The 17,382-nt window shown below is 36.5% G+C and overlaps 1 protein-coding gene across 1 annotated transcript in view; it reads left to right on the top strand.

Moving 5' to 3' along the window:
• The window catches only part of Nmt (N-myristoyl transferase), a 41,068-nt gene extending 23,968 nt beyond the window's left edge, over positions 1-17,100 (top strand). Inside the window, exons 6-12 of the mRNA XM_083135295.1 lie at positions 161-277; positions 1,289-1,459; positions 3,346-3,526; positions 9,704-9,821; positions 12,950-13,095; positions 14,070-14,207; positions 16,040-17,100. Coding sequence (XP_082991421.1) covers positions 161-277; positions 1,289-1,459; positions 3,346-3,526; positions 9,704-9,821; positions 12,950-13,095; positions 14,070-14,207; positions 16,040-16,060 — 892 coding nt within the window. The 3' untranslated portion in view covers positions 16,061-17,100. The remainder of the gene's footprint in view (positions 1-160; positions 278-1,288; positions 1,460-3,345; positions 3,527-9,703; positions 9,822-12,949; positions 13,096-14,069; positions 14,208-16,039) is intronic.
• Positions 17,101-17,382: the final 282 nt, after the last annotated feature.

Here is a 17,382-nt window from a genome sequence, read left to right as displayed (position 1 = left end):
ACTTAAAAGTGATGCTAAGTACCAAAAATCAAACTGATAAACCAAATTTGCTACTTTGCAACAAATTTCTTTTTGTTCATGTGCTCTTGAATATAACTACGTGATTTTTGCTATTATGTAGTATTGTTTTACAGTGGGTGTATTTTTGCATACTTTTTAGGGCCTTACAACCTCCAGGTTGGTTACGTGAATGGCATTGTGGAGTTCGAGTGACAAAGAACAATAGACTTGTGGGCTTCATTAGTGCCATACCTGCTACTATTAGGATTTATAATCAGTAAGTATTTTCCCTCTATTGTTCTTAGCTGAATGTTTCAATTCAATGCTAACTTAATAGCACATTATATTAATTTTACATAAGGTAATGCATTTTTGTGTTTTTTTATTTTGCACAAAGAAATATTCAATCCAAGAGTCAATGAGCTTTAACGTTGGCTATTTCATGATTTTTGTCAATATCTTTGATTAATGCCTTTTATAATTGTATGTGGTGGTGATAGGAAAAATATATGTTAAGCCCACTTTATGCACAGATTTGTCAATTGAGACTGGACTTTACAGTTTAAAGTGAGATCCGAACTACTGTGTGCCTCCACTGGACATCGAACATGGGACAACGATGTTACCACTATGTCATAAGGGAAGCCCAAAAATTTAATTTTATCCAAACTTATATGTTGTCTATTCTCTGTAATTCAGTAGTTTGGAGGCAATGTTAAAAATGGTGTATGATTGTTTAAGTGTTCATTTAGCCCTGTGCTCTAGCAACAAGTGTCCGACCTCCATGGCAAAGTGGTCCGACCTTCATTGCGGAGTGGTAAGCATGGTGTGCTCTGATGCCAGATGTCACGGGTTTGAATCCCGACCTTGGCATGGGTGTTATTTGAGAATGTCCCCTTCATTGATTGATATGGTGTTTTAAGTCCACTTTATGCACAGTAAGGCTAATCGGGACTGGACCTACAGTTTATTGTGGGATCCGAACCACTATGTACCTCTACCGGGTATCGAACCCGGGACCCCTTGATTACAAGGCGACAACGCTACCACTGCCCCATCGGGGAGGCCCTTTCATAAATTTCATCATATCTTCACTCATCATGTTTGTGATTATTCAAAAGTGGCATGAAAGTGAAGCAAAATAAACCAAATCAATCAATCCAGCAACAAGTCATATTTTAGGCAGTTTACAAGATTTTACACTGATTTAAATTTTTGTAGCGATGTTTCTACATGTACCTTACCTAGTCAAATTTCAAGCATTGTATTATTATTTTTTCTTTTCTAGTGCCCAAAAAATGGTAGAGATCAATTTCCTCTGTGTTCATAAAAAGCTGAGATCAAAACGAGTAGCTCCAGTTTTAATTAGAGAAATCACAAGGCGAGTGAACCTCACAGGGATATTCCAGGCTGTATATACTGCTGGAGTGGTTTTGCCAAAGCCAGTGGGCACTTGTAGGTAAGAGTTTGAACCTTTATTTTCATATTCAAAGTTTCAATTGATTTTGAATCATTGTGGGAAAAGAAAACCTAAATTTTGTGATTACATAACTTGTATTTTTGAAAATTTTAAAGCACAACTATGTTAAATTGATGCTTACAATAACAGTGGAATACCCACCTACTATTATTAATCAATATTTTGAACAACTTTTACTTGTTACAATTTTCACGCATCATTATTGGTTAATTGGTAAGAATATAGCTATCAGTTCAAAGTGCTATCTGGTCAACTGTCTTTTATGCATTCATATCTCAAATTTTGTTGGAAGTATATCAGATTACACACCATCTGAGGCAGTATCTTGCTATGGAATAGGTATGGGAAATGTGTGTTCCTAAGCTACTACTTTGTAATGAATGTATAAATGATTAGGGATGGGACCAATTAATATACACATTTATCAGTATCGACTAACAAATGGGCATATCATTCATTATGGTTGCTGTAAACGCGGTTTAAAACTACTTACGTGAAATTTGTACAGAAGATGACCTCCATGATGAAATAGCATGCGTAACTGAAATAGGACTAAACAATGGTTACACTGAGCGCCAACTATCCATGTGGTGTGCAAAATCAGAAGCCCATCTCAGACACCCAAAAAACAGATAACCCGAACCAAAATCCTAAACCCAAATGGATCGCTTTTCCATATCACCCCACCACATCTGGCAATTTGCCAAGGCCCTCAAACCTTTCAAATCCGAGTGGCACACAAACCCATATCTCAAATCGGAAGAGCACTACCCAACTTCAAGAGACTACCTACCCAAACTTGCATCCCCTGGTGTCTACAAGACCACATGCCAATGCCACAACACCTACACTGGCAGAACTATCCGCACTGTCCAAGAACGGATTAATGAACACGTAAAAGATGCCAAAAATGACACACCAAAATCAGGCCTCTCTCAACACCTCCTCTCCACTAACCACCATCAACTCCATATCCATACTTCACCCAACTGGCTCTGTCATAGAAAACACTGTCAAAGAAACCCATGCTATCTTCCAACAGAAACCAGCACTGAACCTGGACAGGCACACCCGACGTGGCACCCTGTCCTCAGAAAGATCCCCGACCTGAAAAAGAAAAGATGCGGTGCACATACTTGACCCCCCCCTCCAGCCACGCGGGGAACAGGAACAGGAACAGCACCATGCCAAGGAGCACAGCCCAGCCCCCAACCCCCAACTGGCAACGCCACCTGATAACAGGAAGCAGATGATGCAAACCAAGATGCACTCGCCATCACCGCTGAACGGGAGGAATCGCAACTACCACTGCCCGGGAACAAACAATGCAGTGACGCGGTACCATCTCCGCTTCAAACGCCGTACCCTTTTGTGAATGTAGACAGTGGATCTTCGAAATTAATAGGATTTAACCATTAAATTGTGCAATGCCGAAGTGCGAAATTTTCTAAATTTCATGTAAGTAGGGGCATATCATTGTTTTGGATTATCAATAAAAGTGCTGATGATAATTTTTACGTATACAATATACCTGTAAGCAGCCTGTAATTTAGTGTTAAATTGATAACATTGACTAATGTAATGTAATGTAAAAGTACTTTAGTCCATGTTATTTTTGTTGTTCAAAAACAAACAATTTGTATATTCTAATACCAAAGCAAAGCTCATTTGGGTTCTGAAAGAAACATTTGCAAATTTATCGGATTGGTAGAATATCAGTTACTGGTATCAATAAATTATCAATCGATACTGGTAAAATTTGATTATCGGTCTATCCCTATCAGTTATGTTCCACTGTATATGCAAGTTGTCCATGAAATAGTGCTTTCAGCAGCGAGTTATTTTGCAAGTTATTTTCCATGCAGGTATTGGCATCGCTCCTTGAATCCAAAGAAACTGATCGAAGTCAAGTTCTCTCATCTTAGTCGGAACATGACCATGCAGCGAACATTAAAATTGTACAAATTGCCAGAACATCCTCGCACTGAAGGCTTTCGTATAATGAAGGAACAGGATGTTTCTGAAGTACACACACTTCTTGGAAAGGTAAGCATTTTCTCTATAACAACACCTGCTGTGTTGAACAATTAGTCGTATATTTGTGTGTCAAAAATGGATTTTTCAAAGTTTTTTTTTAAATTTACAATCATATGGGTCTAGAACATTGTGTTATGATACTATAACCCCCACACAAATTGATTTAACAGGTTGTCTACCAAGGAAGAAAGTGATGAATTCTGTGTAAAAGTTATCAACAAGAAGTCAATATAAAGTTTAGAAATTATACTAGTGGTCAAAATTTTTTTCTATCACAATGACTTATTGATTTAGTTTATTTTCCTTCACTTTTCTGCCCCTTTTGGCTAATTGCGAAGATGAAGATGAATTGTGTATTCTCTTTGCCATGCCTTCGCGACCTCCATGTCCCACATCGGAGGCAAAACCACAACCATAAATCTTGGGGTGTAGTACACACCGACAAAGAAAGGCTAGTTCAGAGTTGCCAAGCGTCCGACCACCCACCCTCCCCCCCACTTAAACAGAGCAGGGTGGCTGCCATTCTTCTTTGGTTCGTTTGACCTCCCCCCCTTCCCCCAAGGGTAGCAAAATATTTAGTCCAGTCCATTCATCAATACCAGTGCCAGTAACATCTCGAACAAAGGATAATTTCATGTAATCTCTATGCTTTTGGCTTTCATTACGTCTATTAATTATAGTCATTATTATTATACATATTCAAACTTACATACAAAAAATCTAAACCAATATCAAGTTCAACGAAAGATTGATTTTATAAAGTTCACTTTATGCCCAAAGAGGCTAATCAGGGTTGAACCTACAGCTTAAAGTGGGATTCGAAGCACATTGTACCTCCACCAGGTAAGAAATTTTGCACCCCTTGATTTCAGAGCGACGATGTTATCACTACGTCCTGAATAGGGGGTATCGAAAAAAGCAAATTTTTTATGATGCTTTTGGGGTAGAGCGGAAAAGTTGCCTCTATACATAAGTAACTTCTGTTCAAAATTTCACCACCCTAGGATAATGTCTTCTGTTCTGGCAAGGGACGTGAAATTTCAAATATTTAGTAAAATCTGCATTTTTTTTTTTTTTTGAAAATTTTTTCAAATTTCACAGCACTTTGTGGTAGTGTGCAAAAGTTGCACCTATGTATGGTTAATTACAGTGCAAAATTTGGCGCCCCACGGACAATATGTTCTGTTCTGGCAAGGAGCCTGAAATTACCCAAAAATCGACAATACACTGTTTTTTCATTATTTAACTAACATTTTTTAAACATAAACCAGAATTGCCATACACTCGCATACTATTAGATATAAGAATTAAGAAATAAGTATTCAAAATTAAAAGTACGAAAATGTGTGTTTTGTAGGTAATAATAATGTAAAATATGTGTCTTTAGGTTTTGTACTGTCTGACAAACAGCCCATTGCACAGCTCTCCCGATCTTCAGTTCAAGACGACGCAGTACCCCATTGTGAACTCCAGTATTTACGACCGTTCCATCACACCCTAGAACAAGAATATGGTTTAAACCTCCGGGCACTTCTGCTGTAATATAGTCGTAAATACTTTCAGCAATGGCCAGACTTGATCCTGAAGCTGGTGTAACATGACCAACGTAGCTAGATCCTGGTTGTTTCACCAAGGAATAGTGTTCCTCTACAATTGTTCTTTGGTAGTATTTATCATCCTCCTTTTCTGTTGACAATGTTTTGTCACGTCGGCCATCGAAGTAAAGACCTGTTAAATGATCATTGTCAATGTCCGAACTCTCACTTTTAAGCTCTTGCATGGTTCGATACCTTTCTCTAGCAATTTTGTTCTTATCAATCACTAAAGATGTATCCGATTCAGAGACTAGGCCTACGTCGTGCAGAACGCTAGAAGCTATGGCAGCCGTGGCTTGAAGCGATACCCCAAATCTTTGGCTTATTAAGGCGGTATTTGAAAGTTTCTTTCGCATTTGCGAAGAGGATGAAGTCGACGGTCCGGGATTGTAGTCTTAGTCATCAGGTTCAGGTTCCTTATCCTCATCCATTGCCTCATCGTCTTCTAATAACGTTGATGTTGATGAGAGCTCATCACCATCAGGCTGCGATGAGCAGGACGCAGTAGATTTAGAACTACGAAGGAATTTTTTTGTCTTCCTTTCAGCACGTGCTTGGAGCTTTTTGGTTTCTTGCAAATCGAGCGATCCAATGCACATTAGGCACTTTGTTCTCTGATCAGCAAGAAATGTCTGTTCCTTAAAGGGGACCTTGGATTCCTTCGGGCAATTGCAGTCTGTAAACGTGGAGCACTTACAAGCTGCTATATCAAAAAGAAAGCATGATTCTTCTTTAAACTTCTCCACCCTTGCTTTAGTTGCCATGCTTTTCTCTATTCTTTTATAAACAGCCTTGATATCAATATATTTCTTGTGATATGCATGAATCATATCAAGGACACGTTTCTTTGAAACTGTCGGAATGGAAGCATCAGAATACAGCATTTGCAGCTTTACACAAACTTGCTCTGCGATGTAAGAAAATGCGGGTTCCTTGTTACCAGTTGTTTCAGATCCAAGACGTAAATGCAGCATTTAATAACATCCTCTTTTGTTGGAAGCATCGCAGCAAAATCTGTCGGTGATCCGAAAATTGGGCAGTCTAATGCTCCTCGCTTTGAAAATTTTGAAGATTTTGCCATGTTTTGTTGCTCACTGCTAGCTCAGTTCACGACCTGTAACAAAAAAAAGATTAATAATCATTAATTAGTGGTTAATGATAATCTGGAAAATCTGCTGCTAACATAATTGTTAATAAATCATATTTATATCTAAAAGTATAATGAAAAAACAGTGTATTTGTCGATTTGTGGGTAATTTCTGGCTCCTTGACAGAACAGAACATATTGTCCGTGGGGCGCCAAATTTTGTACTGTAATTAACCATACATAGGTGCAACTTTTGCACACTACCGCAACGTGCTGTGAAATTTGAAAAAAAAATTAAAAAAAAAAAAAATGCTGATTTTACTAAATTTTTGAAATTTCACGTCCCTTGCCAGAACAGAAGACATTATCCTAGGGTGTTGAAATTTTGAACAGAAGTTACTTATGTATAGAGGCAACTTTTCCGCTCTACCCCAAAAGCATCATAAAAAATTTGCTTTTTTCGATCCCCCCTAGTCCTGAAGGAGGCCCAGTTCAATGAGAGATATTCCAAAATAGAAAACTTTGGTTTCTCAGTGGTTTGATTGATTAATTTTTCTTTATTTTTACTTAGCTCTTTGTGCCACTTGTGGCTAATTTGCGAAGATGGGGATGAGTGATCATGTCATGAAATTGATGGACACTCGCGAACATCCATGCCCAGGCCAGGATTCGATCCCGAGACCCCTCGTGTTGAGGCACGATATGCTAACTACTTTGTCACAGGGGCCGGTTGGTTTCTCAGTGGGTTAGCGCTTGTAACTGTGAAGAGTACAGAGTACAGAATATAATCGCCTTGTAAATTGGGTCCCTAATTTGATTTGCAGTGGAGATGCACTACACGCTGCTTCCTATATTATATTGATTGATTTGGTGTTTTATAAAGTCCACTTTATGCACAGTAAGGCTAATCGGGATTTAACCTACAATTTAAAGTGGGATCCGAACCACTATGTGTCTCCATTATGTCTTATATGTAATACTATATATAATATTAATAACTTATTTTCTGTTTTGCTCAAAATACTGCCTTTCACCACCCTTCATAACGAAGTCGTTAGTACAGTGTGCTACGATGCCAGGGTTTGTGGGTTCAGATACCGGCCTGGGTGTCCCTTCCTAACTTTCATATAATCACCGAACATCCACATCATCGCAGTTAAAACATGTCACAAACGCTATTAACGCCGCCCAAGAATGAAGACTTAAAAAGTCTACTGAACAGAAATAAAATTATTAAATATATTATTATTATACACTGTGAGAAAGTAATTCACGGATGTTACTTCTTTTTTAAAATGTGTCAACCACAAATATGTTTAATTACATCAATTTTAAGAATAATTTTAGAAATGTATTATTATTTTAACGTACTTGTGTTTACTATAAAGCGAGCTGAAAGAGAATGTTTATGGGTGAATGAGAAAAAGAAAAGCATCTGACATCCAAGAATTCTGAATGTTTCGCAGTCAAATCATTATTGACAGCAAGCATGCCTTGTAAATCACAAATATATAGGACAATACGAGCCCCACATTAGATTATACTGGCTGAGAGAGTCCAGATGCCAGATCCTCGCTAGTCTGCCAAATGCAGTCCAGGATGCATTAATAGGTAAAGCAAGTCTAATTCTCTTAAATACATCTTCAATTTTCATGTTAATTGTCCTTTTGGTAGGGATTTTTCATTAAATAAATATTTATTTTCTTAATTGATTATTTCCAACTTTACCTGTGTAGGGGCCGGCCCCCATGGAGTGGGTTGTATATCACCCTACGATGCCAGGGGTCCCAGGTTCGATTCCCAACCTGAGCATGGATGTTTGTGAGTGTCGATTCATCAATTTCATTGTAACATCCCCATCTTCGCAAATTAGCCAAAAGTGGGACAAAATGCGAAGTAAAATAAAGCAAATCTATCAATAAATTTACCTATGTAGGGGTCTAATAAATAAAGGTTAAGATAAACAAAAATTTTATATATCTTATTTTGGTGACACACTGTTAAAAGTTAAGCTCACTGACTTTGATATGTTTTACACATACCTTGCAAATAGTTTGCTGCACATTTTGACTCCCTTTGCATTCACCTGTACTTGGTTACAAAATACAACACAAAGTTGTATACTACGAAGGCTGCTGGAAAAGTTTCTGCAAACTATCACCAACAGTGGCGCTAGTGTTCTGCTATTATAAAAATTGGAAGAATAGACCTTTTTTATGTTTAAATTATCTTTGATTGTTTGTTTAAGCCTATTCGTTTATTTTTCACTGCAGTTTGAAGAAGTAGTTTCGTGTGAGAAATGGAAATTTCTCGTGAACACTTTTGGGCAATGATTTTTTTTTAATTTTAAATGTAGTTTAACACCGAAACAATGCATCGAGCGACTTCATTTGCCTTTTGGGGATGAAGCACCATCCAATTTTTTTGTCCAGTAAAAATGTCTGATTAATGACTCATTGTCAGTACTCTCCTGATTTATCACCTAATGACTTCTTTTTGTTCCCACACATGAAAAATAAGATGCGTCGTGAGCAATTTGTGTTGCCTGAAACAGCTGTTGATGCATTCCGAATACCGGTTTGTGAGGTATAAACTTCAGAAAAAAATACGTACTTTCAAAATTGGTTTGTGTGTATGCAACAGTGTATCGATCTTAAGGGTGAATACTTTGAAAAACAATAAAGCCATTCCCAGAATTTCACATGTCTTTTTTCATATTGATTGCAGAAACCTTTCCAGCAGCCCTCGTTCTTCACTGATTTGTTGTCATGTAGAGTATTTGGTATCTGTACAGTTTGCACTGCGTTCTGGAACAGTGTACAGTGTGGTGTATGATCACGTAGTTCATGCTAACCTATCAAATTATTTTGAAAGCAGCAGACGGCATTTGTTAATCTTCTACACTTGAACACTACTATTTGTACATACAGCATGTACTTGGTTGAACACAATTTAATTGCACCAGCCTGACACTGCACTGCACCTAGTGTCAAAAAGTGCAGCAAACTAGATGAGGCTGATAGAACCAGATAAGTGTAATACTATAATCCATCATTAAAATATATTTTTCTTAACATGACTTTTAGCTAAGCACATGGACCTTGAATACCTTTTTGTTTTAATCAATTTTACCTATATTCCACATTAGCGGTGCTTATCCCTTGATGCAATAAGAATAGGTTAGGGAGAGTGTGAAGTGTGTTAATCTTCTGGCTCCAGTTCACCATGGAGATGTAACCACCATAGTGTCCCATACTGTTGAGTATTGCAGTAATCATTCAAACCAAATATTCACCATTTGTAAGGTTCTAAAAATCTTGCTTTCAACTTGAAAGGGGCCTGGGTTTGATACCCAGTGGAGATACATAATGGTTCGGATCATGTCCAGTCCTTATTAGCTTTTCTGTGCATAGAGTGGGCTTAAACTCGAACCTTCTTGAAAGTAATGATTTTTGTTTTAAAAGTGGTGTATTTCCTACTTAAAATGGATTTTGTTCTTTTCAGTATCTAGAAAAATTCGACCTAGCTCCTATATTTTCAGAAGAGGATTTTCGTCATTGGTTCTTACCACAAAACAACATTGTAGACAGTTTTGTAGTTGAGAAGGGTGGAATACTAACAGGTAAGATTATTTTCCTGAAATAGGTACATATGTTTTTATATGGGGAATATGAATATATTTAGAGCTGCTTTTGTATTGAACTGTGCTGCACAATCGCAAAAACACTGAAGTTGGTAGCTATTCAGATTGTTTGATCCTCTACTTGTATCTGTTGTAGTACTCAAATGAAGTGGTATGTAGTCGGTTTGTAATTTCAAGGACAGTTTAGGTATCTTGTTTTAAAATGAGACTGTGTCCTTTGTATATAAATTCATAAAAAAATGAATCCTCACTCATTAAAGTTGCAGCAGTATTTTAGGAAAGAGAAGTAACCAAGAATGCCCTGAATTGTAATTTCAGTCTGTAGAATATTGTGATTTACTTTACATGATGTAAAATATCTTATATACAGTACATGCTGTTGCCTGATAAAAATAAATATGAGCCACAAAATACAATGTAGTAATTGTAAAAAATATTTACTTATTATTTACATGTAATATTTTGACTGTATCAGTCATCAGGGATGTACAGTATGGCTGGAACAGAAGTATAGCGAAAGTTGGCAACATTGTACACAGTCGATAACAGCGGAGATGCAGGGAAGCAAGGAACTATACCAGAATACATACTATTTTCTTTATTTGTCAGATATTAATGTAACTGATAATGAACATGAAAACGTTACGTATATCAACACAGCAGAACAGACCCGAAAGCTAAGTTACTGTACATGTTCCAAATGTCCTCCGTCCAACACCAAACATTTCTCGTAGCGATGCTGCAAATTACTCAACTTCGCTGTAGTTGTGTCCCGTGTAACTGAATGCAATATGTGCTTGATGTTCATTTTCAACTGATCAATATCACGAGACACTGGATCGTGGTAGACAAGCTCCTTCAGCATCCGCACAAATACGCATGAGGCAGGGTGAGATCAGGTGAGTTGGCAGGGAATGGGTAAGCCATTCGCCGTGAGATGATTTGCTGCTGAAAGTGATTCTGCAGAAGCAGTAGGGATATCCGGTTGGTGTGTGGTGTCGCTCCATCCTGCTGAAACCATTGTGTGTTTAAACACAGATATCGAGCCTGACAAAAATTCTTTGGATCATGCACAAACCTTGAGACAACCAGGTTTCTGTACCTCTCTTGATTAACGGTAAGTCGATTTCCATGGTCATCCTCGATAAAGTAGGGACCAATTATGCCATGACCGGAGATGGCACACCACACAGTAACCATATGTGGGTGCAAAGGTAGGTCACATCAGTAAGTCTTTCAAATCCCAGAAATCATGTTGTTTGTTCATTCACGTAACCATCCAGGCTAATGTGGCATTAATCTGAAAACCAGATATTGGCAAGGAAATTTTTATCTTCGTACACAATGGCCAATGTACGTGCACAGAATAGACACCATGCATTCTTGTCCACATCTCATGACAGATGACACACCTGCATACGATATGAAAAAGCTCCCAGTTCATGGACAAGTGTCTGCACTGATATTCTCTTCATACCCAGTTCTTTCGCAATACGTTGCTGACTTTTCTTCGGAGATTGCAGAATCTTCTCCAGCACTAACCCCTCATGCTCGTTATCTGTGGCTGATAGTTTTCTCCAAGATCGCGTTCAACACTTTTCCATGATTTCAGGACTTGGTTCGATCTTGTTTCCAATGTTTTCATTACTTTGTTCAATCTTGTTTTCCATGCTAATCTTTAATTCACCCATCCTGTCTAAGATGACCTTTGCTAAAGCATCAAAATTGGATCCTACAGCATCTGTGTATCCTTTAATCTTAAATGGATCACACTGTCTTCAAACATACTCTTGGTTTGTAGTTTCAAATATTGTCCAATGTAGTGCAGTAAGCTGGAGACAATCAATGGGATACCATTTTCCACATCTATCACATGCAACACATCTTTTGTTTTTTATTTGGATCTTAACAACACTCCAATTCTTCAACGGATGATAAATCTATGTTACCTTGTTGAAGATTTGACCTATAAAAAGTAGATGATGACATGGTCTTCTTTCCACTTCTTCCAGATTTTCTATCAGTCATTTCATAAGATATCGTATCCTTTAAATGGGTCGCCAGAAATATGAGACATAACTATTATTAAAATCTCATCAAGTGATTTATAATTAAGATTTCTAGTCACTGAACTAAGCAATATAAAAATGAACAAAATATGGTAGCAATGTCTATCCCAGTAACACCAACTTTCAGATTATCAACGCAGAATGTTAGGATTAATATTCTTTATCTGACCGATCAGAAGATTCAGCCCTATAATCAATACTTAGCTCAGCACTATAGTCTTCTAGTTAAAATAAAATAATTATTTTAGAAACTGCAAAACACTTTTTTAAACTTCATGGTTACACATTAATGCAATGTTACACTTCTTGAACTGCATTTGTTAAATGAACAAGAATTATAAAGAAGAAAAAGATGTACATACTGCTCAATTGGCAGTTTCAGTCCCATAATTGCGTTTCATATTACCACAGTCTTTCAATAGAAAAACAAGATACATATAAACTAAACATATTAAATTATTTAATAGGATTGGGCTCGTCTCATGTTTCACACTAGGCCCATCAGTATGGCCACTTCCGTACGAGCGGAAATAATGCTCAAACACAAAGGCCTTCTCTTGAATACTCAAAGCCATTACGACCTGCCATTCACCACACCTGTTCTCTACGAGCAACAGGCTTCAACTGAGGCTTTGCTTCCCTGCGTCTCTGCTGTTACCGACTGTGTACAATGTTGCCAACTTTCAGTATACTTCTTTTGCTTCCATACTGTATATTCAGGTATTAATAGTAAAAAAAATGCATGCAATATATGCTACAAATATTTAAATGTAATAACGTGATTACAACTCAAGATTTATGCAAAGTATGATAAGTATAAGAGGAGTAAAAAAAGAACACTATGAAAATAACGTGTGATTGACCTATCATCCTTGAAACTTGGGTGATGATAACTGTTTGATAGTCAGAATATTGAGCATAAACGTAGTAAAGTTCAGGAATTGCAATATAACTAATTTTGTACGAGTTTTTTTTTTTAATTTATTATTTGTATTGGCACAAATGTTAGTCATGTGTTGCTCAATTTGCTCTTTTCAGATTTTGTTAGTTACTACACATTACCATCAACTGTGATGCATCATCCAGTCCATAAATCCTTGAAGGCGGCTTATTCATTCTACAACGTTTCTAACAACACTAGTTTGACTGAACTAATTGGGGATGCTTTAGTTTCTGCTAAGAATGTAAGTGGCTCTTTAGAATAATTGGATATGCACATTTTGGAGAATGATTACTAGGGGGACATATTTATGATGAATGCAAGATCAGGATATGGTACCAGTATAAAAACTGGACATATGTCAGGATGGAAAGCAGTATTTAAAATGGCATTTTGGCATATAAAGTCCCAAATTTGATCTTAAAAACTGTGCTTGATACTACACCTGACTTTAAGAAAATAAAAATTTCCATTCTAGTAGCACGTTTATGTAATTAACTGAACTACTATTAAGTTCGAACAGGTTGTTCTCGGGTTACCAGGCAGGTTAAATTGGAGTTGGCTTCCAACATTTCAAGGGCATACATTGCTCTCATCTTCATTCCCTGAAGCCAACTCCAATTCAACCTGGCTGGTAACCTGAGAACACTTGTTCGAATCACATCGCCAGGAAAGTTACAATTCCTATTTACTATTAAGTTTATTGCCATGTACAGTAGTCCATTTTTTCATCCCAAATTTTGAAGCAGCATTAAACTTTCTTCTGGGATTTTGCATAATTCACAGGATAATCCTGACTTTGGAAAGTATTGTCAGTCTAAATTTCTTGTTAGGTAATTCCGTACATTGCATTTTATTTCACATCATTTTGTTACAAAATATGGTAGAAAAATCCACCTTGCACCTTTCAAAAACCTCAAAAATAAAAGTTACAATGTTCAATCACATGATATTGAAAATTTTCAATTGTAAGTATGAGCTTCCCCAATGGCATAGTGGAAATGTCATTACCTTGTAATCAAGGGGTGCCAGGTTCAATGGCCAATGGTTCGGATTCCACTTTAAACTGTAGGTTCAGTCCCAATTATCCTATCTGTGCATAAACTGGACTGAAAACAACAATCCAAAATTCAATTGTAAGTATCTTTTTTTTAAGTACATATTGTATCTTCATTTTTTATAATGCAAACATTGTTTAATGTCTGTTTATAATTTCAGACGGGTTTTGATGTTTTTAATGCCCTAGACCTCATGGAAAATAAGGACTTTTTGGAAGAGTTGAAGTTTGGCATTGGTGATGGTAACCTTCAATATTATCTTTTCAATTGGAGATGTCCTCCTATTCAACCGAACAAGGTAAGAGAGGTGAGAAGTAGGTTAGAAAGTTTGAACTTTTTAACTTTATTTTATTTTTTGTATTTCTGAATTGTACAATTTCCTCAGCTCATTAAATTTCCTATTTTACAAATGTCTAACCACAGTATCACAGTTATCACAGTACATTGAGATAACAAGCCAAAAGTCCTTAGTGTAATTATTAAACCTATGTGTATACGAATATTGGATAATGGCTGAATTTTTCTGAGTTCTGCAAGTGTTGTGATTAGCACTTGAGATGTTGCAAATTTCATTAAATCTCTGCAGCTGAGATGAAATTTGCAATAAAGTGAAGGCAGTTTTTTTAATATTCAGATTGCTTCATAAGTGAATTAAGAGAGTTCCTTTTCCTATGTTGCTTACTTTGTCTTAACCTGTTGATCATTTAGGCAGTGGATTTCTGAAATTAAGAGGCTTTGTGGAATGAGACAACATGGAAAATTAACCCCATTACATAGGTATATCCACAGAGTTTTCTGCATTACATTGTTGAACTGTTTTATTATTATTATTATTAATTATGATATGATACACACAGAAGATGTACTGTGTAGAATTTCAGCGAAAAGAGTAGCTCTGTTGGTAGAGCAATGGTACAGTATGCCAGAGACCCAGGTTTGAGTCTTGATTGAGCATGCATTTTTCACTGAAATTCTTCATTATTATTATTATAATTATTAGTATTATTATTTAATGCCACTCTGCTACTTGTCTAGATTAATCACAATAATGAGGATGAATTATGACTGTGAACCAGATGAAAGGACAAATGTTATGAGTAACCAATGCAATGTACACCTGATATCAAAACGAATTCCCTGATTCTAGAAAATTATTGCAGGCATTACACCAACATAGGAAAGTGAAACATGCAGGTATGGAGGCACACTCATAAGGTTTGTTCACTCACACTATAAGTGCTCGATACGAGCTCCTCTTTTAATCCTTCGGGTTTCAATTCAGTAGTCCTGTTTCTAAATGTGGTTCAATGTATCCACATCCATCGCAGCAGCTATAGTTGTCCGGAGCGTGACCAGATATCTGGGTAATGGTGCCACAAACACAGAATCCTTCACATAGCCCCACAAGTAAAAGTCACATGGTGTTAAGTCTGGGGAATGTGGAGGCCAGGACATAAGCTGTTGGTCATCGTTCCTCTCGCTCTCTGCTCTATCCATCTGTTTGGCAATCCGGTGTTAAGGAATTTCTGGACTTCAGTATGAAAGTGAAGTGGGACACCATCTTGTTGAAAGATGGAATCGTCACTATTAGTCTCCAGCTGTAGCATAAGCTAAAGTTCTAACATACCCAGCACCAGTCGTCATTTCTACATCTGCAAGTCCAGTAAGTGGAACTATGTTGAGGCAGATGCAACCTTGAAAAATGTTTTGTGATTCCATCCTGTGTAATTGTTGTATCATTCGTAGTGTGAATATGAAAAATGTTTCCAATCATTTGTACAATACTGCATTGTGTAGTTGCAATGAAATATGTTTATTTTAACATTTAGAATTGTTCTAAACACTTCTAAATATCATATTTGCAAGGTGTAGGAATCAGCAGAAATTGCTTAGGGTGTTGTAATTGGTATTTAATCCAAGTCATAGTGAATATAAAAATTATTGTATGTTTTCAAATTTAATATGATTTGTATGTTCCTGGATTTGAATTTTGATCCCCTGAAAAACAGTTTCCAGTGTATCATTTAAGCATAAGTACAGGGTTAAAGTGTGCATGTATTATATTATAGATCATTGCCACGTAGGTGGCATTTTTAACACAAAATGTCACATTTGCTTGTGTCTTTACAGATAGGTTTGGTGCTACAATGAGGAAGTAATTCGTTATCCTAAAATCCTGTGTAAGTGTGATTTTTAAGCTTGGTGGTTCACTTCATACTGACATACATTGTGCTACCATACCATTGAGATGGCTTTTTGTAACTGTGAATTGAAGTACACTTACTGTGACTGTAAATAGTGATCATTTTCTTATGCAAAGTGTGCTTATGTTACGTATGTGGATTCCGAGCATCAAAAATGATCGAATGAATGTTAATGCAAATTGAAATGAAGTTTCAGCTATTTGAAAAATAATGCAGTGTAAATCTAAAATTAACGGATTCAGCAAAGCTACTGGTTAAATACATGAGCTGAATTGTAAGGAGTGTGAAATTGTAAATATGTATTTCCCAGTGCTTAAAAGCATGCATAAATATTTGGCTTTTTATCTTTTGTATTATAAGTAAGTATGTATAAATGATATGAGGAAGAATTTGCAAGAAAAGTTATTATTGGTGCACTGTATGTTTTGTGTAAGTGGCTCTGAGGATAGTTACAGGTATGTGTTTATTTTTCAGTTTGTTGTAAGAGTAGCTGGTTTTGTTAAATATTGCTCAAATTTTATGAGTAGTTTTTTTTTTTTAATCAAAGCAATTGTTTTAGTTGTTATATAAAATGTGTCTTTATTTATTTCCCCTCTCTTGTGATTTTTCCATGGACCAGAATTTTTGCCTTTTCTATAAGTGGACTTAAATTAGAAGTTTCGAAACTATTATATATTTCAGTGTTGGGAAAGAAAACCTGTACACAGCAATTCTTCATGTTTTACTTTAATATCGCAAAATACAAGTTACTAAAGCACGATTTTACCCATTGGTTATGAGAGGTACTTTATGGGCTCGAAGTGTTTTGCATAATACTATTTCTCATAATAAAAAAATCAAGCTGCCTGAAAAAAATGCTGTTGATCGGTTAGAGGGCTTCAGGCTATAATGTTAAGCTTTGTTAGTTATCTACTTAGGGACTTCATCATGTGCTTCTTTGTTAGAATAAGACCATTTTGTATAAATAAATACAACTGTTGGAAAATATTTGTTACTTTTCTTATGTCCTTACATGTGTTCATAAGCTTAAAAAATAACATGTGTACAAAAAATTGGGAAGCAAGGAAATGTTTTGCTCTCTATTCACATGCATTTAGATTAGCACAAGAGTGATCACTTCCATGACCTGGTAATAGAAGAAAACTGTGTGTCTGAAATTAGAGAGAAATGCAGGTAAACTGACTCATGTTCTTACCTGCAATACAAGTAGTACATATGCACATATTTTGTTCGTTAACTCTCAGATCTTGGAGTACTTGTGATTTGTCT

Source organism: Lepisma saccharinum, chromosome 14, assembly GCF_977018435.1.
Source record: "Lepisma saccharinum chromosome 14, izLepSacc3.1, whole genome shotgun sequence".
Taxonomy (NCBI): domain Eukaryota; kingdom Metazoa; phylum Arthropoda; class Insecta; order Zygentoma; family Lepismatidae; genus Lepisma; species Lepisma saccharinum.
Note: the sequence above shows the minus strand (reverse complement) of the source record. Positions and strands in the feature narration are given on the sequence as shown.